Source organism: Amphiprion ocellaris, chromosome 17 (genome assembly GCF_022539595.1).
Source record: "Amphiprion ocellaris isolate individual 3 ecotype Okinawa chromosome 17, ASM2253959v1, whole genome shotgun sequence".
NCBI classification, from domain to species: Eukaryota; Metazoa; Chordata; class Actinopteri; family Pomacentridae; genus Amphiprion; species Amphiprion ocellaris.
In genome coordinates, this window is record NC_072782.1 from 13709613 (window position 1) to 13733694 (window position 24082).

The 24082-nt window shown below is 38.0% G+C and overlaps 2 protein-coding genes and 1 long non-coding RNA gene across 5 annotated transcripts; 2 read left to right on the top strand and 1 right to left on the bottom strand.

The window, feature by feature from the left end:
- The first annotated feature begins 502 nt into the window (after positions 1 to 502).
- LOC129350893 (uncharacterized) lies at positions 503 to 8512 on the top strand. Of its 2 annotated transcripts, XR_008604472.1 has the most exons (4): positions 503 to 888; positions 1519 to 1677; positions 2613 to 2913; positions 7113 to 8512. It is a non-coding gene; the product is annotated as an uncharacterized LOC129350893 (long non-coding RNA). The 2 variants fall into 2 exon arrangements; XR_008604471.1 differs by lacking the exon at positions 7113 to 8512 and having other exon boundaries at positions 507 to 888; positions 2613 to 3113.
- Positions 8513 to 12291: 3779 nt separating this feature from the next.
- On the bottom strand, positions 12292 to 14644 carry rpl28 (ribosomal protein L28). The gene is made up of 5 exons (XM_023272218.3): positions 14615 to 14644; positions 14037 to 14124; positions 13171 to 13294; positions 12557 to 12675; positions 12292 to 12430 (listed from the first exon to the last, which is right to left on the bottom strand). Exons 2-5 carry the CDS (start codon positions 14115 to 14117, stop codon positions 12341 to 12343), a joined length of 414 nt encoding a protein of 137 aa, XP_023127986.2. The 5' UTR covers positions 14118 to 14124; positions 14615 to 14644; the 3' UTR covers positions 12292 to 12340.
- A 243-nt stretch (positions 14645 to 14887) lies between these two features.
- LOC111569826 (uncharacterized) lies at positions 14888 to 22537 on the top strand. Of its 2 annotated transcripts, none has more exons than XM_035949027.2 (6): positions 14888 to 15304; positions 15446 to 15560; positions 15843 to 15955; positions 20307 to 20406; positions 20597 to 20714; positions 20883 to 22537. In XM_035949027.2, exons 1-6 carry the CDS (start codon positions 15214 to 15216, stop codon positions 21009 to 21011), a joined length of 666 nt encoding a protein of 221 aa, XP_035804920.2. In that variant the 5' UTR covers positions 14888 to 15213; the 3' UTR covers positions 21012 to 22537. The 2 variants fall into 2 exon arrangements, with proteins under 2 accessions (XP_035804920.2, XP_023127992.2); XM_023272224.3 differs by having other exon boundaries at positions 14889 to 15304; positions 20593 to 20714.
- The last annotated feature ends 1545 nt before the right edge of the window (positions 22538 to 24082 follow it).

Sequence of the window (24082 nt, forward strand, 5' to 3'; positions counted from 1 at the left end):
CATCTTTAACAATACGTAATCTCAAAAAATGTAAACAATTGAACACTTTTACATTTTTTCCCCCTGTCTTGTCACTCCCCTTATATCCCATGCTGCTTAATGGGAGAACTGAGCTGCAGTTTGCCCTGCCAGTATTTTTTGAATTGTGGTCTGAATGGTGTCAGGGCCGTTCTCAAACACATCTGGAGCTCATTGGTCAGTCTGGAACGATATTTAGTTCTGATTATGTTCATAGTTGAGAAAGGTGCCTCCAGCTGTATGTTGAGCCAAACATGGTCAGCATGTGCAGGGCTATTTCCCTCTCGGTGTCGCTTTATTCATTTTCCTTTTCAGTCTGTCCCTCACCTCTCAACTGTTTTCTGAACGCAGAGCTGTGACGTTTAGCAGCTGCAATGCAGAGACTTCATTGGCTGAGTAGCGTCACGTGGGATGGCTGAACTCGTACGTAATTGGTCTGTGTGTTTCCTGAGCTGGTAACTAATGCCGTAAACACAAGCGACCGGTCAAATTTAAAATCCCGTTACAATTTACTGATTACAGGTCCGGTCCGTATAAGACGGCGTCTGGGTCCGGATCCGGACCGCGGTCCGCCAGTTAGTGACCCCTGTCATAGACTGTATATAATGGTATTTACGCAGCTAATCAACGTCAGGCGTCCTTATGTGCAGCCACCCTTGTTCTCATAGATATGAATGAGTAGATAGGACACGTCCCTTTGAGCTGCGTGCTAATGCGAGGCTAAGCTAGTGGGGTCAAAGTTTCAGTGCATTCCGTTGATGTAGACGGCGTGAAAACGGAAACAAGAAGTATGCCGGCTCACTGTGCTGCATACAATTACACACTGCGTCGTACGATTGAGACAAGGAAACTTGGAATGACTTTTCAGAGGTAAGAATAGTTTTTGGCTCTTTTTTCATGATGAAATCTTGTTGAGAGCTTCCAGTCTATGAGAGCTAACTAGTTAGCCACTAGCAAAACACTAAGGCGAGCTAGCAGCTTGACAAGCAAATACCAGACGATTAATAGTAGCTGTAGTATAGTTGTACAAGCAGTAGTAGTAATACTAAAAGTACAAGCAGCAGTAGTAGTATAAACAGCTGTTAGAGTCGTAGAAGTAGTATCAGCATTTGTAATAGTATTACAAGTTGTAGTAGCAGTGCCAGTATCAGCAGCAGTAGTGTACCACTACTACTAGTAGTAGTCACATTGCTATTACTACCACCAATACTACCAATAGTACTTATAAAGCCTAACTCATGTATATCCAGATTACCATCTATGTTCTTCCTCCAAACCCATTTTATGATTGGGATTACAGGCAGTTCTTTAGGCTCTCAAATAATTGAAATGTTACTCAACAAGGTTATACTTATCAAATTAAATAGCTCTGGTCTCCAGTATATTGGCGAATTCAGTTCTTTGTACTTAATTTATTAGATTTCTAATATGTATGTGCCTTTTTAATATGTTGTGTACAGACTTAATTACTTCTCTGTCTACTTTTCTTACTCCATGTAGGTTTCCCAGAGACTATGGGTTGAGGAGGAATTGGAAGTTTGTCGGCTTAGATCTGGTGTCATTCCATCAGTGTTAAACTTCCCAGCTCATCTTGGAAGAGTACGTGCCAGAAAGACCACGACCAAGCAGCCTTGAGATCTTAGGCAGCGTCTCCCTGAGGTGGGTGTCAACGGTGTTCACGGTCAGGTCTGTGGTAATCCTGTCAAAAAACAAAACAGAAAAAAATCTAGATTATAAATCAACATGTAACCAAAGCACTCTGTGTATAACGCTATAGTATAGGATGTAGTTCAGAAAATGTCAAAGTATAGTATGCTTTACTCAAGAATAACATAGTATGGCCTGTAGTTCATAGTACAGCATGTTGGCAAGAAAAAAAAACAAAACATAGATTATTATGTGGTTCAAAAAGTGCAAAATGATAGGATGTTGCCTAAAATTGTCATGTATGATATGTGGTTCAAAAAATGTCATAGTGCAGTATATTGTCAAAATAGTATGTAATTCAAGAAAACATCAGAATATAATATGTCATCTAAAAAATGCCATAGAATAATAATTTCATTGCACAAGTAAAAGTATAGTAACTTTTAAAACTGTTCAAATTCTTATATGTTGCTAAAAAAACAAAAAAAACTAAAACAAAAAAAAGTCACAATAATATGTCAATTAAAAAAGCCTATAATATAGCGTGTCGCCCAACAAACATCATAGTATAGCATGTCGCTCTAAAAACGTCACAGTATAGCCTTTAGTCCACAGCTGTCAGTAGGTGAGGAGCAACACCAAAACAGTCCAAACGCTGGTTTCCAGAGGGTTAGACGAGAATTTATTTGAAAGAGTAAGTTTACAACAACACAACATGTGAGGGGATTAAAAACAAATGGGTGTTGGTAAAATAAAAATAAATCAACAGAACTAAAAGTGAACTTCATGTTGACATTGATGGGCATTCCAACCAGGAACAAAGTAAAAGATAATCAATACGAAAAAAAACTCCTGTTCACCTCTTAAAACCCAAAATCACACCGCAGTAGCACCCTAAACTAAAACTACCAATGGGTTTCCTGTTTTCCTTTCTGAACAATTCAAAGGTCCCTCTCTATCTCCCCACACATCCACCAACCACTGGAACACATCTCCAAAGTTCTGCCGGGCCAGCTCAGCTTCCCCTCAGAAGAAGTGCCACCACCTGCCAGATGAAGGAGCCTTTTGAGAGGCAGCTGGCATCGTGATTGGACTGTACTTTGGTCTGTTCCAATCCAGCTTCAGCTCCAGAGACGGCAGGCGGGACGAGTCAACGGAGGCCTGGTGGACGAAGGCATGCAGCTGAGTACAATCCAGAAAACAACAGAGGAGGAGTGCAGCGGCCCAGGGCCAGAACAGAGTAGCATCGTATGTCTCTTAGAAAACATCATAGTATAGCATTTGGTATGAAAAAACGCCATCATATACATCGTATATTGTACAAATAACAAGTCAAAGGAAAGAGACATACATTGTAGAATTGTAGTAATTGTGGGCTGACTTATTTACTGATTATCAGTATTTTATTTTTTACTGATTTACGGTAATAAATACATTTAAAAATGGTGCTACTTTGGCTCTGAACCTTTATCTACCTGTGGTCGCTCTGTCTTCTGGAGTGATTTGATTGGTTATACGTCACAAATAAAACTCCTTTACCTTAACATCTGTAAACAAAACAAAAACGTATCAACAAAGTTTGCTGTTAGAGTTTGTGTTCTTCTAAGTTTAACTCAAGATTTTAAATACTTTCATTTACTGCAAATGAATATCTACTCCAAATGTCTCACTAATAATCATTATCAGCCTTAAAAACCCACAAAACACTCCTCTATACTCGACGACACTTAGTACAGTCTGGTTCCCCCTTCTATAAGTCTGCTTGGAATCTTCCACTTCCTGTTTGTCAAAGTGGCCTTCGACCTGGACAGGTTTTGTTGGAGCTCACGCAACAAACGTTTTGGGTAACTGCACTTTAATATGGATGGATGACACTGAATTAGAGTCTGTTTTAATGAGACTGAGTTAAGATGTGTAGCTCTGTCATTAAATAGGAAATTATTTCTCAGAATTCACAGAGGAAAGTCTGAAATGTTTGCTAGGTTAGCGTCCCACATGTTCTTTGGCTCAGCTAAAGCTAACTCTCTCCAACTTCTGGATCTCTTGAGTTGCTTGTTGTTAAAATATCTTGCTGGAGGTGCTGAAGCTCAGAAAGTCGGAGATGTTTGTTGAAAATAAGCTCATTCTCAAGTCTTATCTGAACTGTCCTCTTTTGTTTGAACTTTCCCTAAACTTAAGAGTTAATGACAGAGCAGCACATCCAGACTCAGTCTCATTTATGTAGAGATTAAACTTCAGTGTCATTCATTGATGTTAAAGTGCAGTTTTTCAAATGTTTGTTGCACATGCTCCTGACCAAACCAGTCCAGGTGGAAGACGATGTGAAGAGAAAGCTCCAGAGGATGAATATCACACATTTACGTTGGAAATAAATGTCCTTTAATTAGACATTGTCATGCAAAAGTTGGATTTCCCTTTAATGATGTTCAAATATTTGTTGAGTGCTTTGTTGATGTTGGTTTCTAAATGTTTTTTGACACTCGGCCCCAAAGATTAAAACCTTCTACGGCTCACAAGCTGCAACAATTCACACATTATCAACTATCTTTCTAACTAAACTAAGATAAAAAGTGAAAAACTGCCTCATTCCTGCATCATGAATGTAAATCTTTTTGGTTTTTATGACCGTAAACTGAATATATTTGGGCTTGACGTTTTATAAACCAAAACAAGAAATGAATTACTGGAGAAAACAATCAACAGATTAATGGACAAAGAAAATGTGTTTTCTAACATATATGGCTGATTTACTCCAACATTACAAGATACATATGATTTTAATTCAATTTTATTTATATAATGCCAATTACAGGTCAAATTGTCTCAAGATGCTTTATTTTTATTTTTTTTGTCATATTTAAAATATGACAAAGTAAGAAATTTAAACCTCTTGACAAATCCTATTTATTATTTAGTTTTTAAGAGACTAATTGACAATTCAAACTTTCTCCACTGAAACTAATAAACATGAGGTGAAATAGAAGGAACAGTTTTAAATACTGCAGTCCCACGACGACAAGAATAAAGTTTCTCAACAAAAACTAAATCTGCTGGTGGATTCCATTAAAGTCCTAATAAAGGATAATAAAGTGTGATACTAAAGGTTTGTGGTGCTAAAAATGTCAAAGTAAAGATATCAAGTTGAACATCTGGATGGAGGTTGATAAAAGTTGAGCTCCCTTCATTTCTCTGGAGCTGACTCCATGGATTTTATGGATGGTGGTTAAAGACCTGCTCTTCTAGTCGTCTTCCTTCTATTCGCTGTAAAAATTCACTCCATCCTGGCCGACTTCAACACCTCTTCATGACATCTTGTTCTGCCTCCGACCTGGTGGAAAGTCAAGAAACTCGGGAAAACCTGTCGAGACTCGAGGAACTCGTCGAGACTCGAAGAACTCGTCGGGCGGGGGAAGGTGTGGTGGGCGGTGGGGGGAGGTGGGGGAGTAGAGGGGGGAGGCCGCCACCCACCTCCCCGCCTACTCTCCACCCTGACTCCACCCAGACTCCGCCTTGGCTCTGCCCATATGGTCACTTCAGGAACAACGATGCCAAAGGGACGACGAAATTATTTCTTTTCATCTGATCTGTAGCTCAGTGAGTTAAGGATTTGCCTATGGAGCTGCAGGTCGCTGGTTCAAGACCAGACCCTTCTTAAGTTTTCTCAAAATTCTGACAAAGACAAAGAAAGAAAAGGCCAGTGGTGGGTCTTGAACCTGCGACCCTCCGCTTGGGAGTCTGTCTTCTTACCCCCTGAGCTACTCGCTCAGATACTAATTCTTCTTTTTTTTGCGTATTTATCATCTATTTTTTGCCATTTTCGAGTTTTTTTTTTTTTTTAACTTGAATCTCGACTCGACCGTTTTTCTCAGGAGGTTGGACTTCAGCCTTTGTGCTGAAGGGTTGAACCCTCAGTTCCAAGACTTTCCAAAGCCTCCACACCTCCCGAGTCCTCAGGACCTGAGCTTCCACACAGTCTGAGGGCTGAAATTTTCTAAGTCCCACAGTAGTTCTCTGTTAGATTGAACTTTCAGACAGTCCAAGGACTGATATCTTCTAAATTCCTGAGTAGTTCTCTGTTAGTTTGAACCTTCAGGCAGTCTGAGGGCTGATATTTTCTCAGTTCCTGAGTAGTTCTCTGTTAGTTTGAACCTTTCGACAGTCTGAGGACTGAAATCGTAAAAGTTTCTCAGTACTTCTCTGTTAGTTTGAACTTTCTGGTTAACAGAAGCCTTAAAACTTGTGACCATGAGTCTTGATTTCACATTTAGACCATCCATCCGAGTTCTTCTCAGACTTTCACCTGTGGGTTTTTTAGAAATCCTGAACAAACTTTGATTCTCTTCACTGAACGGTAAAGTTTGTGGAGATCAGAAGGTAACATTAGTTTGATCGATACCTTCAACTACTAGTAGACTTTATATGGAAATCAGTTTTCTGAAATGAGTTCTTAGTAAATCTGTCCACAATTAAACCAAGAACATAGAAAGAGGAAATGTTTAAAGAAACAACTTGATGTTTTCATTTCAGACTTTCCCAATGTTTAATTTTTCGATTAAATCTTTATTAAGGTTTTTCTTTTTAAATATTTTACCACATTTTAATGGTTAATTTTCTTCTTTAATGCTTCATTGAATTTCTGTTTAATTCCTATTTAAAGTTTTATTGTCTTTAAGATTTAATTTTCTAATTAAACATTTAATTTTTTAATTAAATGTTTTGACTTTTATAGGTTTAATAATCTAATTGAATGTTTTGTATTTTTCTAAATGTGTAATATTCTTGTTTAATTGTATTTTTTAAATGTTTAATTATCTAAAATATTTCATCTTTAATGTTTAATATTTTTGTTTAAAAAATTGTTTAATTTCATAATTACATGCTTTGTATCTTCCATTTAATTATCTAATTAAATATTTTGTCGAATATAAATTAATTGTATTTAATGTTTAATTTTCTTTTTAAAAGTTTTATTATATTATAGTTTTTTTCCTTTGATTTAATTGCTTTTTTACTATAGTTTATTTCTTTAATCTTTTTTTTCTGTCAAGATTTTAACCCCAACCTTACAAATGAAACAAACCCTTAAATCACAATGAAAATACTTCTGTTGTCAGTCAGGAGTTAGTCAATTATTCAGTTTATCAATTCAGCTTTATTTGTTTTGCACCTTTCACACAGATTACAAAACTAAACAAGCAAAGAGAAAAATCTATGCTAAAACCATGATTAAAACTCAAAAACAAACAAACAAAAAAGATTTAACATGGTAATAAAATATGTTGTGTCCAGGGGATGGAGGGAGTTTATTGAAGTATTCTTGGGCTCACATGGGAAATCATTTAAAATATAAACTTGATATTCAGTCTAAGGAAACTGCAGAGCGACAGAAGAACCAACAATATCTCCTGTTTTCTCCTTTAATGAGTCGACTCTTCTTGTGCTTTCAGACCAAAGAACTACAGACTCTTCACAACCTGCTCAAACTCTTCGTACAGGACCTCACCACACGGGTCAAGAAGGTTTCCATCTCATTTCTACTCTGAAGCTCACCTTCTCCTGCTCAAACTGCTGACAAATGTTTCTGCTGCTCCAAAGTCTGGTCTCCAGAACTTCCTAAAAACTCTCAAAGTCTCTTCTGCTGCAGCTTGCTTTGTAGAACTGTTCCAGAAAACCTCACTAAACCACATGGAGGGGCCTCAAGATAGTCGTCCAAATGAAACCATACAAAAACCAAACTAGCACAACCCAAACGCTAAAGTCTCCTGCAGCCTACCAGAGAACCTCTGAGAACAGAGAATCAGGACAGGAACTCTTACCTTCTGGACAACCAACGCTGGTTCACAAACAAGAATACAGAATGTGTCTGACCAAAAACCTCTGAAGACTCACTACAGCCAAGATAAAGACACAACTCAGGTGGACCAAATCCACTAATCACTGCACACATTAGCACCATGTGCTAACTGTGGCTAAAGAACCACATTTACCAAGACAACTATCCAGTACAAAGCCCTAAAACACACCAAGAAACACATTAAAGACAATTTTACTGCTGGAAGCTGCAAGCCAACGCCTAAAGAACAAGCTAAAGTAATGGAGCCAAACCCGGTTCAGTGGTGAAGAGAAACATAGGAAATGTTTGTCTGCAGCTAAATAAAGCAGGAAGACACTGAGCTGCTCAGGTGTTCCTGATAACACCAAGCAGCCACCTGGACAGCCAATAGGAACACAGCTTCCTGGAAGTCCAGAGGGCTGGGTTAGTGAAGGAAATTTAATTTAAAGTTGAAGCAGAAAGTTAACAAAGAAAGTTGAAAACCACCTTCTGATACCTGAAATCTCTGAGTTTTCACACAAAGAACACCTGAACGTGTCAAACTGGTTCCATAGTAGAACCATCATTGTAAAAACGTCATAGTATGGTGTGTTGCTCAAAAAACATTAGGACCCAGCTGTCAGGGGACAAACATGTAAGAAACATGAGAACAGAGAGAACCCAACCAGTAGGTCACAGTTTATCATCCCCCAGTCATCTCCTGAAGTCCATATGGTGAGAGACATCAGTGTCTGGTTGTTAATTTACCAGAGGATGCTTATAATCATGCTGATGTAGTCTGTACTCTACAGTATTTTAGTGATTCAATAAATGCCTAAGTTGTTTTTTTTTTTAATGCGTTTTAGTTTTTAATAAACATTTAAGAGCCTATATGTAATCAATAAATGGCCTTTGTCTATCTTAAGAAAAACTCACTCAGAACTCTGCTATGTTAACAGTACTAAATAAATCAATAAATACATGCATCCACACATAAATAAGTTAATACATTAACTGTGTTAAGATAAGATTTAGTTTTTAAAAAAAAGTTGTTTATGTTTTTGCAGAATCCAGTATTGCTCACTGGTTGGTCATTACATTTTATTAGTTTGATTTCACTGTTTAAAATGATGCCACCTCTTTTCAGACAGAACCTGTGATAATAAAACAATACAAAATTTTTAGTTCCGTGTTAATAAAGCACTTAAAGCTTTAAGTATGGCTAAATGCTTTTTTCAAAATTAAATATATCACTCCTTAGGTGGTAGTGGCCCCAAGTTCAGTAAAGTTGGAAAGATATTCATAGATTCGGACTTCCAGCATCAATAACTCATTAGATATAGGTTGTCAAAACATAAACGGTGCCTCTTTCCCATTGTTGCAAGGCAGACAATGTGCTACAAGCCCAGTTTTATCAAAAGTAGCTGTCTTTCAAGCTACAGGAATAACATTGGTGTCTATGGAGTGAACAGGGTCCGTCTGCAATTTGCAAAACCACTGCAACAGTAAAGAGAGACAAATATTCAATAACTTCACTCTTATACATTGTAGTGTCACTAAAATCACTGCAGCCTTCAACTGGCTCCTGTTGACAAAGTGTTTTAACAGAAATGTAAATGCTGTAATTTGATTCTTTTAATGAACCATGTAACTTGAATGGATGTGATGCTGGTGTGACCACAGTGCACACGTCTGATGTTGCTCACAGTGGTCCAAAGGACGCTCAGGGAGATTGTGTGTTTGCTCACACTCATGAAAAATTAGAGGGAACATTGTTTAGAACTACATTTACAATAAATAGCAAGTCACTGGGTTTAACCTGCTATAGTAACAGCTTTCTCTGTTATGATACACCAGCATCAACTTTCCAGTGCAGTAAATTCCCCAGAGGTGTTTTGTGTAACAGATTGATAGGTCAACTCATCCGATCCTGTCAGTTCGATAATCGCATCCTAACAGGAAGAGTCCGGGGTGCTGCTAATCCCAGCGACGGCAACAAAGCTCACAGTTCAATTGGATCAATTTACACAGTGTTGCTTGAACTTATCCCCGATGGGCAACTCAACTTAAAAATCCTGAGCGACATGGACGACGGCTACAGCTGTGACTTGGGGCTAATGCAGCCTACAGGCAGCTCATGAGCAGCAGGGCGACGCAGGGGAACACCAGCAGGGGGACGCTTGTTTCTTCATGCAGCCGAGCGGCCGAGCCGTGCAGTCTGTGCTCACAAAAGGCATGTTCCAACAGCAGATGTGTTTCTTCATCGATGCCTGTCAGGAAGGGAGAAATACTGTCACTATCGCCTCATACAGGACGGTTTTAGCAGCTTTTTACTAAGTGCAGCTGGTGGTGTGTTGTTAGAAATCTCACTTATGGCTTGAGATTATTTACAGAACACATTGCTATCTCCATGGTGCGTACATGAACCGTAAAGCCATACTGCCGTCTGCATGGGTGTGAAATCGACGTTAATTAATGGTCTGGCCTCAATGCAGTGAACACCGCCACTACATGACCACTGGGAATTCACTGAAATGCAGCAGAGGAGAGTAACTCCATGCAAGTAGAATCTAGTGCAATTCCCATTTCATGCTACTTTTAACTTTATTTACACTACATTTCAGAGGAAAATATTGTGTTTTATACTCGACTACATATATATAATAGCTTTAGTTACTTTTGAGATGAACATTTTACACAATTCATATTATAACAAGCTTTAAAATATAGCAAACTTTTTATTTTTTCTTACAGAAAGCAGCTAGTAGTTAGGGTCAGATTTCAGATGTCACTAAGTCGTTTGCAGCTCCACCAAATATAGACTTTGTCCAGTAAACTTTTTACATGCCTTCAATGTAATAAATGTTCGAAAAAAGTTCAGAGATGAGAGCATTGTTTTTCTTTTTTCCTGTCCTATTAATATATCGGATTTATCTGCTGTTCTCGTCTATTAAACTACAAGAAGTAGTTCAAACTCACTCCCCCTGCAGCAGCTACAACAGAAACATGACACAGATATATATACACATATACATTAACATATTAAAAAAAGGAAGACCTGGATTTTTCTTACTTTTCTGTATGGCTTTTTTACTTATTTAAATGACATGAATAAGATACACACCATGTAGTGACCATTCATCCCACAGATGCTGAACATCCTCGTTGTGATGTTCGTGGTGTTCATGATGGTCTGGATCTGTAATATAAACACAGGATGTCTTTGTTAACATCTTTCCACGTGCTTATTTAATTTACAACAAACATGCAGGAACAATTGAGCCCTCACATGGTGAAATGAAAATGTTCAGAGCTAAGTCATGGTAATGCTGTGAATACTCAAAGTGCACGAGTGATGAAAAACAGCAGTAAAATGATCAGAAGTGCTTCCAGGTAATATTTTACTTCTTTGTCTTTCAATTTAGTTCACATTAGTGTTTAAGAATATGAAGAACCCTTCAAGGAATTCTCTACTATGACAAATATATTTGAGTATTGCTGAGTTCCTTTAATATTAAAAATCAAATCCCCAATATTTTTTTCCTCTAATCTATGTTTTAAATGTAAGTATAAATGGTAAGGAGGAATCATTACCATTTGAATGATGCCAGAGCATCTGTTTGAGCTCCTTCAGGGCCTTGGTGAGGTTCTCCAGCTGGTCATGGAGGTGGATGTTCTCCTCTATCAGGGAATGAATCGTATCCTGTAATTCAAAGCTCCGACTTTCCAGCACCAGCAGAGTCAAGGGCAAGAAGAAAAGCTTGATTCCCCTCATCACGTCCGCCACACAGACTCTATCACATCTTCAGAGACACGGAACCTTGACAGAAGTACATCTAAATCCCCTTTGCAGAGGTGTGCTTCACTGCAGAAAGAATTGGTGCTGGATATTTATTCAGCTTAAACTCATCAAGGGTGGAGTGTGGCGTTCGTTTTTTCCAGAGCCACGGGTAGAAAGCTACCAGTGGCCTGCTTGAAAAATCAATCTGATGTTTCTGCATCAGTTACCACAGCAGCAGAGTGCCTGTTCATTATGATCTTATTCAAATGAAAATGATATGCTGTCTACGTAGACTGTGTATACAAAAAACTAGGTGCTCACTTTGTCAAGTGTTCGTGCTGAATTTGTCAAAAATAATGGTGAAAAATGAAGGAATGTTTCAGCTGCATGCAAAGATAATCAATCAGAGATCCTCCTATTTAATTAGTTGCAGCTCAATGTAATAACTGGGGCAACACTGGACCAATGAGGTCAAGAGGATGTACTTCAAGCAGGTATTACAAGTTCATTCATATATAAATATTTAACCGGTAGAAATATGGCTGAATATAAAAAGCACTGCAGGACTTCTTGTCCCTAAATAAACATTGAGATTTCACCTAAGCTGACCCTAACAGCCCCTAGAGCTTAGTGTGGTGCAGCAGAGGTAAAGGGAACAAACTTGGAAATAGGTCAGTAAAACTAAGTGCCCACTTACTGAACAATTTGTAATGATGACAAAACCAACTGCATCAGGTTGTGGGGTGTCAGGTGCACAGAAGGGAATTAGCAACATTTAACAAACTATTTGTTCCACTGAATTATCACACGAGGAAAAAAAAATATTCAGTTCCCTTTGTGTGCATCATTTTTTCAGCTGAATGAAAAACTACACTCTCCTGTGGCTGATCTGACCAGGTCTACACTTTGTCCAAACATTCATTACCATAAAAAAAATCAGTGTCAGATACATGGGAAATCCTGCACATTAGAAACACATTAGAAACCAATTTAATAAAGACCTGTGGTTAAGTTAGGACTCAGGACAACACAGTGCTTTTTTCCAAACAAAACGCTTTTATTTATTTATCTTGTGTATCAGTTTATGCTGTCTTGGCAGCCCTGGTGCGCTTCTTTTTGATGACAACAGGCTTCTGGCTTTTCAGAATAGCACTGGCACGACGGAGGGCAGCCTAAGGAAACACAACAGACATGTTTTTGAAATTCTAATGTATAAAGGATACTCCTAAACCATTACACAAACCAAAACGCTAACTACATATCACATTTTGCCTTCTAAAAGTACAAGCTGAGCTCACCATGCGCAGGTCCTTCCTGTAGTTGTTCTTGCGAATGATGTGCCTCAGGCTGTTGAGGGTGGCACGAGAGTTCTTGTTGATGGTGATCTTCTCGTAAGAGGTGGCAGGTTTGTGCTGGCCTGTGTAACAAAAGAAAACCAAAATAGGCATGTTAAAGTACTCACACTAGCTCTGATTCACCAACAATGAATATGTTCCACCAGATAAAACATTGGGTTACGTAAACTTGCTCTGGAAATTTCTCTATGCACAGTGCTCAATTCAGTCACGTGATTCTTGACTTTACAGCTCAGTGTATGGCAGCAGATTCCAGGTAGCAACAGTGAGTACAGATACAAATCTACTGGAGAACTACCATTTTAATTTCTACAATTTCAAGCATGAACATGTCTACTTTTAATTATTGTAGAAGTAGGATTTACACTGACTCCAAAGCATCTGCATGCAACAAACACGTAGATGAATATCATTAATCTGTCAGCATCCTTTAAACAAACTCAGGTCAGTTTTTCTTGCAAAGAAAAAGTGCTTTTCTTTACATTCAAACATGTACGATTCAGACCTGGACAGTGTTGTCATCCAAACAATTAAAAGAAACAGCGTCAGATATTTACCTCTACGCTTCTTCAGCACCACAACGACACCTTTGCCATCGGCTGCTGGCTGCACACCTACAGTCTTCTTGTGCACCAACCCATTGAAGCGGAAGGAGTTCCTGGACTTCAGGTTGTTGGCCTCCTGTTAAGCAAATTGATAAAATTCAGATAATCCTATTGAACAGCATATGTCACTATCAAGCCCAATCCTGCCATCTTGTTAGTAACAGGATCCAACCGGAGATAATTTAAAGTTCCATAGTACATACTAGGGGTCAACCAAAACAAAAAAAACAACCAAAAAAAACCCCCAACTATTAATAAAATAAATATACTTCAAAATGTGATGCTTTGCCTCTGAGGTAGCATCGTCTATCTGTAGTCATCATTCTGTGGTCTAGAGTAGTATTTCGCCCACAGCACCATCTGATTTGCTACATGTCATGAGTACTTATCAAGACTGAAGAATGAATGTTGAACCTTGCCTGTTAAATAGACATGAAAAATATAAATAGCTAGAGACACATCTCAATGAAGTATTATTTACAGCAAATATGTAGGTTCCGATTAGTTATTGATCTTCTTGGTTATTATTAAAATAGTTGTAGATTCCAGATAAATACTAACAGTATGTTTTCAGTAATACATTGTTATCATATTAACATACGTGTAATCCATTCACAGTGTAGGAATTACGCAATATAAGTATACATATATAAAGTGTGTAAGTAAAGTTCAAAGACAAAGCAAAATATCTGGCACCACAGATCTTTTATTGACTTGACTGAATATCGAAATCACCCCAAACATTTCAGTAGTCAAACTCAGGTGTGGTCACACTCTACTGTGATGTTCAGGTTTTTCAGTCTCAGCAGTGTACTCACAGTGCTGTAGGTCTGTCCGTTCCTCTTGATGAGGAAGCTGGAGCAGTTCCTGATGACCATCCACTGCAAATGGGACGACATGGTGAACCTGAGAAAAAAGGATCAAGCGTTAGTGAATATTTTCCAGTTGCAGCTCAACGCATTGAAACCTTCGCCGCTCCTGACAGGCGTCATTCATGTTTTCTCATTTCTCAGCCGCTAACCTTAGCTGGAGGAGTTAGCTTAGTGCCCCGAATTAAACCAGTGATATCGTTAGACAGTGAGCAACAGCTATAACGTTAAATATGGTGCTTTATTTTAATGTTTGCGCCCATACCAAGAAAACACGAAGAGTCGCTGAATTAGCTTAGCGCGGTTGGCTAACATTAGCGACCGAACACGACGAGGCCTAACCAGGGCGACGTGGTGACAAGTTTATCATAATTTTTCTACATGTAACAGGGACACTTACTGCCAAATGTGGTGCATAACACTAAACACAAGAATAATGTCTTACTTTATGAGTGTAAATACAATTATAGACGCAGAATAAATCTACTTTAGTGACCGGCTATTAGCTGCAGAAGCGACCACGTTACCTTTTAGCGGAGGAAAAGGACCGGAGAGAGCGGAAACCGCTTTACGGAACCTCTGTCTCAGATCGTTGCGCACACAAACCTACCTTTATTGTAAGATATTTAAGAGTTAAACCATATTTCTATGAATGAAAACACACTTAACGAACAAAAAATATCTTTATGGTAGCTTTTTGAATTTTAAGGACTATTTACTAAATTTTGAGGGTCATCTCTAGGAGTACTAGTTAGTCGTAACAGCAGCGGAGGAACACGTTCACCGTTGTGGGTGAAAGCCTGACGTCATTGCTGTGCGCCTCGTGTTTACAGACAACCGTCAGAAATTCTGCAGCCGTTTTTAACGCATCACACGGGAGTGATATTTTATATTTTAAGGCACGGGTAAACGCGGAGCCCGACCAGAGTAAACAGCAAGAGCCTTGTAGAGAAAATCTGCATTTTTGGATGCCGATTTCGTGCAGTGTTTTGTGGATGTTGTCCAGGTGCTGATGTGATTGGAGGATGTGAACCGAAAAGTTGTCAGAGGTGAAAGTCTAATTTAAAAGTTACAGTCCGGTTTAGCATGGCAGGTGGAACCAGTAAGTTGATGTAAGGAGCTGAGCATGGAGGATGAAGAAGATCTGGAGACACTTGGTGAGCAGCTGTACTCTCTGATTTACCCCAAACACAAAGAGGATGCTGGGAAACTTACAGGTGAGGTGACATTTTATTGTTCTGTGACATTAAAAATAATGCTTTTTATACATAAAAGAAGTAACTGGTATGTTGTTAGTATTACTGCATGATAGTAACTGTTGTAAGACCAAAGTCTCTAAGCCTGGCTGTGTGTTTCAGGGATGTTACTGGAGCTGCCAGGTCCTGTGCTGAGTCAGATGCTACAGGATGAGTCCCTGCTGATGGCAGCTGTGGAGAAAGCCCTCAGAGCCCTGCAGCTGCCACAGGAACCCTGGTACAGGACTAGGCATGGGGTGGTGGTTGTAATAGTAACTTCTGACTGATTCCCAACAGATTGGAGTAGTCTTTTAGATGCATGAGGTCCTGTCATTGTAAATACAGATTATTAAACAGTCAAACAGTAATTGGGGTCAACATCAGTTTTTTTTCTGCCCTAGAATATTATTTCAGAAAAGAGAAACAATTAATACATGTGTACGTGACACATTTGTGAAATATATTTGAGTATCACACTCCTTAAAATTGTGTATTCTCATGTCATTGCACTTCGTTACAGCAAAGTAACGTGTAAGGATGAGGATGACGTGTCTGTGTCATCTGACTCTCTGGGCGAGCAGCTGTTTGAGCTGGTGGACGTCTACAACACTGGACACTCACAGAAAATCACAGGTGAGCAAAATGTCTCCAGACTCAATAAACATCCAATATCCTGCAATGAAATTTCACTAAGAGACAAAGCAAATAATGAGTGATTTTACTTTCAGAACAGGTTCAGTGAAAGACACTGTCTGGAGAATTTTTATTTTTATTACCTAGTTAACATTTCTGTATGGTTTTATATGCTGGAAGATGCATCATTATTGAAATAGGCTTTCAACACCATGACTGAACATTTCCATCTTAAAACTGCAGTGTACCGATAACAGTCTCAAAAACAAAGATTCAGACTTTAAGGCTTTCATACATGATAAACCAAAGTAACCAATCCTGTCAACTTGTGGGGTCGAGCTTTCTACGGCATTATTCTACTTCAGAATTGATCTCCAGTTCATGTGAAAACATGCCATATGATGAAATAATTTAAAGCAGGCTGTGGAAAAACACTCCAGAAAGGTTTTCTTTGAAAAAAAAATCATCATGAATTTTGGCGCAAAAAAACGCCATAGTATACTATGTCAAAAAAAACAATGCGATTTTCAACATGTTGTAAAAACGTGCCATATGATGAAATAATGTAAAGGAGGCCGTGAAAAACACTACAGAAAGGTTTTCTTTGAAAAAAAAAAAAATCATCATGAATTTTGGCGCAAAAAAACGCCGTATGTCGAAAAAAAATTGCGATTTTTCAACATGTTATAGAAACGTGCCATATGATGAAATAATGTAAAGTAGGCTGTGAAAAACACTCCAGAAAGGTTTTCTTTGAAAAAAAAATCATCATGAATTTTGGCACAAAAAAACGCCATAGTATACTATGTCGAAAAAAAAATGTGATTTTTCAACATGTTATAGAAACGTGCCATATGATGAAATAATGTAAAGTAGGCCGTGAAAAACACTCCAGAAAGGTTTTCTTTGAAAAAAAATCATCATGCATTTTGGCGCAAAAAAACGCCTTACTATACTATGTCGAAAAAAAAAGTGATTTTTCAACATGTTTTAAAAACGTGCCATATGATGAAATAATTTAAAGGAGGCCGTGAAAAACACTCCAGAAAGGTTCTCTTTGAAAAAAAAATCATCATGAATTTTGGCGCAAAAAAACGCCATAGTATACTATGTCGAAAAAAAATTGCGATTTTTTCAACATGTTATAGAAACGTGCCATATGATGAAATAATGTAAAGGAAGCCGTGAAAAACACTCCAGAAAGGTTCTCTTTGAAAAAAAAATTCATCATGAATTTTGGTGCAAAAAAACGCCATAGTATACTATGTCGAAAAAAAAATGTGATTTTTCAACATGTTATAGAAACGTGCCATATGATGAAATAATGTAAAGGAAGCCGTGAAAAACACTCCAGAAAGGTTCTCTTTGAAAAAAAAATTCATCATGAATTTTGGTGCAAAAAAACGCCATAGTATACTATGTCGAAAAAAAAATGTGATTTTTCAACATGTTATAGAAACGTGCCATATGATGAAATAATGTAAAGTAGGCAGTGAAAAACACTCCAGAAAGGTTTTCTTTGAAAAAAAAATCATCATGCATTTTGGCGCAAAAAAACGCCTTACTATACTATGTCGAAAAAAAAAGTGATTTTTCAACATGTTTTAAAAACGTGCCATATGATGAAATAATTTAAAGGAGGCCGTGAAAAACACTCCAGAAAGGTTCTCTTTGAAAAAAAAATCATCATGAATTTTGGCGCAAAAAACCGCAATAGTATACTATGTCGAAAAAAACAATGCGATTTTCAACATGTTATAAAAACGTGCCATATGATGAAATAATGTAAAGGACGCCGTGAAAAACACTACAGAAAGGTTTTCTTTGAAAAAAAAAATCATCATGAATTTTGGCGCAAAAAAACGCCATAGTATACTATGTCGAAAAAAAATTGCGATTTTTCAACATGTTATAGAAACGTGCCATATGATGAAATAATGTAAAGTAGGCCGTGAAAAACACTCCAGAAAGGTTTTCTTTGAAAAAAAAAAATCATCATGAATTTTGGCGCAAAAAAATGCCATAGTATACTATGTCGAAAAAAAATTTGCGATTTTTTCAACATGTTATAGAAACGTGCCATATGATGAAATAATGTAAAGTAGGCCGTGAAAAACACTATGGTAAGGTTCTCTTTGAAAAAAAAAATCATCATGCATTTTGGCGCAAAAAAAACGCCTTACTATACTATGTCGAAAAAAAAAGTGATTTTTCAACATGTTTTAAAAACGTGCCATATGATGAAATAATTTAAAGGAGGCCGTGAAAAACACTCCAGAAAGGTTCCCTTTGAAAAAAAAATCATCATGAATTTTGGCGCAAAAAACCGCAATAGTATACTATGTCGAAAAAAACAATGCGATTTTCAACATGTTATAAAAACGTGCCATATGATGAAATAATGTAAAGGAGGCCGTGAAAAACACTCCAGAAAGGTTCTCTTTGAAAAAAAAATCATCATGAATTTTGGCACAAAAAAACGCCATAGTATACTATGTCGAAAAAAACAATGCGATTTTCAACATGTTATAAAAACGTGCCATATGATGAAATAATTCAAAGGAAGCCGTGAAAAACACTCCAGAAAGGTTTTCTTTGAAAAAAAAATCATCATGAATTTTGGCGCAAAAAAACGCCATAGTATACTATGTCGAAAAAAAATTTGCGATTTTTTCAACATGTTATAGAAACGTGCCATATGATGAAATAATGTAAAGTAGGCCGTGAAAAACACTATGGTAAGGTTCTCTTTGAAAAAAAAATCATCATGCATTTTGGCACAAAAAAACGCCATAGTATACTATGTCGAAAAAAACAATGCGATTTTCAACATGTTATAAAAACGTGCCATATGATGAAATAATTCAAAGGAAGCCGTGAAAAACACTCCAGAAAGGTTTTCTTTGAAAAAAAAAAATCATCATGAATTTTGGCGCAAAAAAACGCCATAGTATACTATGTCGAAAAAAAATTTGCGATTTTTTCAACATGTTATAGAAACGTGCCATATGATGAAATAATGTAAAGTAGGCCGTGAAAAACACTATGGTAAGGTTCTCTTTGAAAAAAAAATCATCATGCATTTTGGCGCAAAAAAAACGCCTTACTATACTATGTCGAAAAAAAAAGTGATTTTTCAACATGTTTTAAAAACATGCCATATGATGAAATAATTTAAAGGAGGCCGTGAAAAACACTCCAGAAAGGTTCTCTTTGAAAAAAAAAATCATCATGAATTTTGGCACAAAAAAACGCCATAGTATACTATGTCGAAAAAAAAATGTGATTTTTCAACATGTTATAGAAATGTGCCATATGATGAAATAATGTAAAGGAGGCCATGAAAAACACTATGGTAAGGTTCTCTTTGAAAAAAAAATCATCATGAATTTTGGCGCAAAAAAACGCCATAGTATACTATGTCGAAAAATGTAATTTTTCAAAATGTTGTGAAAAAGGTGGAGGGCCAGGTGCCATGTCCTGCACCACGCCGCTGCCCAAAGAGATGACAGGCAAATACCGTGACCAGATGGTTGCATCACAGGAGTGAGAGGCTGAGGAGGACAGCAGACTTTTGGAGATATACTGGACAATTTTGACATTCCACAAACTTGACATTCCACAGTGTTTGAACAGAGTTGTAAGTGAGCTGGTGTGCTTAAACTGCAGTGAACAGGGAGGGGTGGTAAGAGAAAAATGCAGAGACTGGAAAAATGTCTATATGGGTAACTCTCATAGATAGAGATCAGTTTTTAGGAGTTAAATCAATGACTAGAGAGGGATTTACAATACAAGCTGTAACAACTGTATGCCAAGTTTAAAACAATTTCTAGAATAAATCAATTCCGTGTTTAGCTTAGCTGTATCTAAAGCAGATATATGATCAAGTTACCTTTGTAGTAACTCCTCATAATGATGGCCTCGCTGCTTCTGATTTCTCTGTTATTTTTCTTGAACAGCTTTCTGAATAAATTTGTAAATTGCAAAATATAAAATGGGTTTTGGTCTTTCACTTCGATTTTCCAGTTTACTGTTTAACTGATATAGAACGAAGCCAATCTACATTTTTAGCCATGCTAATAACAAAAGCTTTGTCGAAATACCCGAGAAACTATCACACTCTCCTCAGCTCACAGGTAACACAAAATTAAATAAAAGAAATGTGTAAAAAAAAGTACCTTAGCATTGTCATTGTGAACATCCTGCTGTGCTTGTATTAGCTTTTATCTCAAAGCATTGCTGCACCTTAATGCAGCCTCACAGAGCAGCTAGAACAACCTAGGCTTGGTATAATTTTATGTTTTTAGTAGTATGTATTACAGTGAAAATGTGATTCCCTATTCCTCCTTAGGAATGTTGCTGGAGCAGCACAAAGATGCCGTGTTAAACCTCCTTTCAGACCCCAAAGTGCTGGAGGAGCAGGTGACCCTCGCCCTGAAGACACTAAAGGAGTATGTGGCTTATTACAGTTTCTAGAATACACTCATATTTGCTTGTAAGGGCATATTCATTTTCTTTTCTGTGAATGTTTCATGTTCTTTCATTTTTAGCTCAGTTTTTAGTTTGCCTAAACGGGCCATAGCAGATCAGGTTTACATAATATGAAGAACTGTATTAATGGTTCTGCTTTCCTTCAGGCAGAATGTGGAGGAGACTGACGTCAGTGACTCATCTGAGGCTGATGATACTGACAAGCTGGGAGAGAAGCTCTTCTTGCTGGTGGAGGAAATTGATCCACTTCATGCAAATGATATCACAGGTGATCTGATACTGTAAATACTATGTATAATTGATTAGCCCACTGTAATATATTTTGGAATCCGTTTTTCTTACCATAGAGGCCTTGCCAGGTGTGAATAAAGACTAAATACTGTATATAAGCACAATATTAATGACATCACTGTTGTACTCTTGTGTATCTATGTAGGTATGTTGCTGGAGATGGCGCCAGCTGCCCTCCAACAGCTGCTCACTGACCACACAGTTCTGGAAAATGCTGTTCAGAAAGCACAAGGAGCACTGGAAACTTAGAACTGAGCTTTCTGTACTCCAGTAACACTTGACGAACACAAAAACACATTAATGATTATTGATGAACTAAGATGATATAAGACTGGTAAGAGGTGACAAGTCACTGCAGGAGATCCTGGTACTACAAGCTACTGATTTCACAATCAGCCCTCTTTGTTGTGTATGGACTGAGGAGAAAGTGTGAGTGGAGTCTGAAGAGCTTTTTTGCCAACTCAAACAAAGTTTTCCGCCTCTGATATGGAAGCACTGATGATCTTTCTCAGATAAACGGACTGATTATGTGCCAGTGTCTATTGAAAAACGATGATTTACCATTGTTGTTTCACCTGAAAGCCAAACCTCCACAACAAGAGTTGAATCCAACTGATACTGGAATTTTGGAGCCAGCACAGATTTTAGGAGGTAAAAACAAATCTTTAGAAGTACTTTACGTATGTGCTTGAGTTATACTGAAAAGGAGAAATGACGGCATCGTTTATTAACTTGCAATTAAGCTATTTTAAAATCTAGTTATCAACTTACTGTGAGGACTCCCCATCACCGCCTGCTCAGCTATGATGCATGCTCTGCTGCATGTGCTGCAGTCAGTGCTGAGAGTGTTGTGATCAACGGAGTCAGAGCTGCTCTGCTGGACGAACTACTGTTGTGTTCAGTTCAGTGGCTGCATCTTTCTAACGCTGCATTTCGAGAGTTCTTTTAAATGCAGCTAAAAATTTGTCCTTCTTCTCCCGGCCTGCAAAGGACTTAATGGGTGGATTCGTCATGGCCCAGCCTATCCCAAGATCTGGTGCATGTTCCAGTGGATTTTAGAGACAATGGCAGGCTCTGCAGGCTATACTTCAGCAGCTGAAGATTACACTTTTAAATGCAAGTATTTCCTCCACTATATGATAAAACTACAAAAAACAGAACAATCTAAATTTCCAGCTCCATTTTGTCCAGATGTTCACTTCAGCTGTCAATGTTAATGGGCAACAGGAGCAGCAAATGCAAGGAAAATGAAGAGAACAGGTGGGGATGCCAGTAGAGAGTTCTCTATAGTCTGACTGTCTAATTTAACAACACTGAGTTCGACAATCGCATCCTTCAAAGGTGATCAGGCTCTAAACATGAGATCAGAATTCCTGTCAAGTCACCATTATATATACAGAACATTTAAAAGAACAGACGTTGACCTGAAGTGCTTTCCAATAGAGAAATAAGATTAATGTAACAAACTGACCTGTCACTTGATGAAACTGTTTACAGTGAGCCTTAAGGGAAGATTTTCTTGTCAGGTTCTACAGCAGGGGTGGGCAATTAATTTTCATACGGGGCCACATGAGAAACTTTGACGGTTGTTAAGGGCCGGACCAGTACATTTAAAAGCTCTGCTCAATATATATCTCAATAAAAACAGTAAATGAAACAATACAATGATATAATGAAAATGTGGAACACAGAACACAAGTATTTAATGAAAGATTTTGTTTTTTCATTCAAACTATGATTGCTGCCTATTGAGTTGTAGATATTTACTATCATAAAGACATACTTAAAATGTGAAACTGATTTTCCAAGTGCTTTAATTACTTTTCAGCAGTCACTGTTTTTACAAACGAAGCAAGTAAGCCATCACTCAGAACTTATTCTACAACAATATGACCATCAGCTGGCAGAGATTTGAAACTTGCCTTATCATGTCAGTTTTTGTTCATCATGAACGCTATGAGGTGTTGTCAGTTTTTCTAAATTTACATTAAGATGACTGTGAAGCATAAAGAAAGACAACAGCTCCCCACTACACTTAGAGCAATGTTCAATATATCTCAATAAAAACAGTAAATTACACAATACAATGATGTACAGTGCCCAACTCTTGAATCTCTGCTCTCAGATCCCAAACTCGTTTAAGCACCTTGTCCAGGCTGATCCATCTGACAGCTGTCTGGTAACCAAGGTCACCATGTTCACTCTCATCTCCTCCACAAAGACAACAAACTGTCTGTAATTCAATGCTCTTGCCCTGATGAAGTTAACTACTTTAGTTACAACATCAGTCACGTGGTTGATTTTTAGCACTGACTTACACAGCACCTCCTGATGTATAATACAATGCAACAATATCAGTTTCTGTTCTGGGTTTATCTCAGTCACTTTATCTTGCATCCGTTTCAAAAGTCCAACATTTTCCGTGTCAAATTTGGACAGCCATCAGTAACACCAACCAAATTCTCCCATTTTAGGCCCAGTTTGTTCATGCATGTATTTACCTCAATGAAGAAATCACTCACCGTCATGGTTCCTTCATTGGCTGCACAGCTGCCAGCTCCTCCGTCATCTCAAAGTTTTTTTGTTAGTCCACATACAAAGATGAGTAACTGGGCTGTGATACGGACATCACAGCTCTCGTCCAGAGCCGAGGAGAAAACGTCAAAATCGTCCACTGTTGTGCAGCTGAAGCTCCAGATTTTCGGCGATGCTCTCCACCCGCCTCGTTACGGTTCGCCTCCAAAGGGCCACATTAACAAACGCTCCTTTCTTCTCCGGGCACATAAACGCTGCAGAGTCCACCAGACATTCTTTTATAAACTCTCCATCAGAGAATGGCTTACCGTTTTTGGGGACTTTGTAGGACATTAGAAAACTCGTCTTGACTGCTGCATCCCTTGATGTGAGCTTTGGTAAAACAAAGTCATTGCTGCTTTAGCAGTTTAGCTAGCAAACCTTCAGACATCCTCCCCGCTCTGCATCAGTCAAATGTTTGTACTTCTCCGCCATGTTTGGTCTCGTAATGTCGATTCAGATTATAATCCTTGAGCACCGCGATCTGTTCGCCACAAACCAGCCCACAGCTTTACCTCTGACTTCAGTGAAGAAATACTTGGAAGTCCATGCCTTGTTAAAAACTCTGCATTCGGAATCAATCTTTCTTTTTGTGCCGTTAGCTGACATCTTCCCGGGATGAAGTTAACCAACAAACCAATCAGCGCATAAACCTTATGCTAAGTACGGAAAGCACGCGCGAAAAAACGTTAACTTAGCAGCGCTTTCAAAATAAAAGCAGTGCAGGCGTATTGCTTGCATGTATTGTGATGATATATATTTGCATTGACT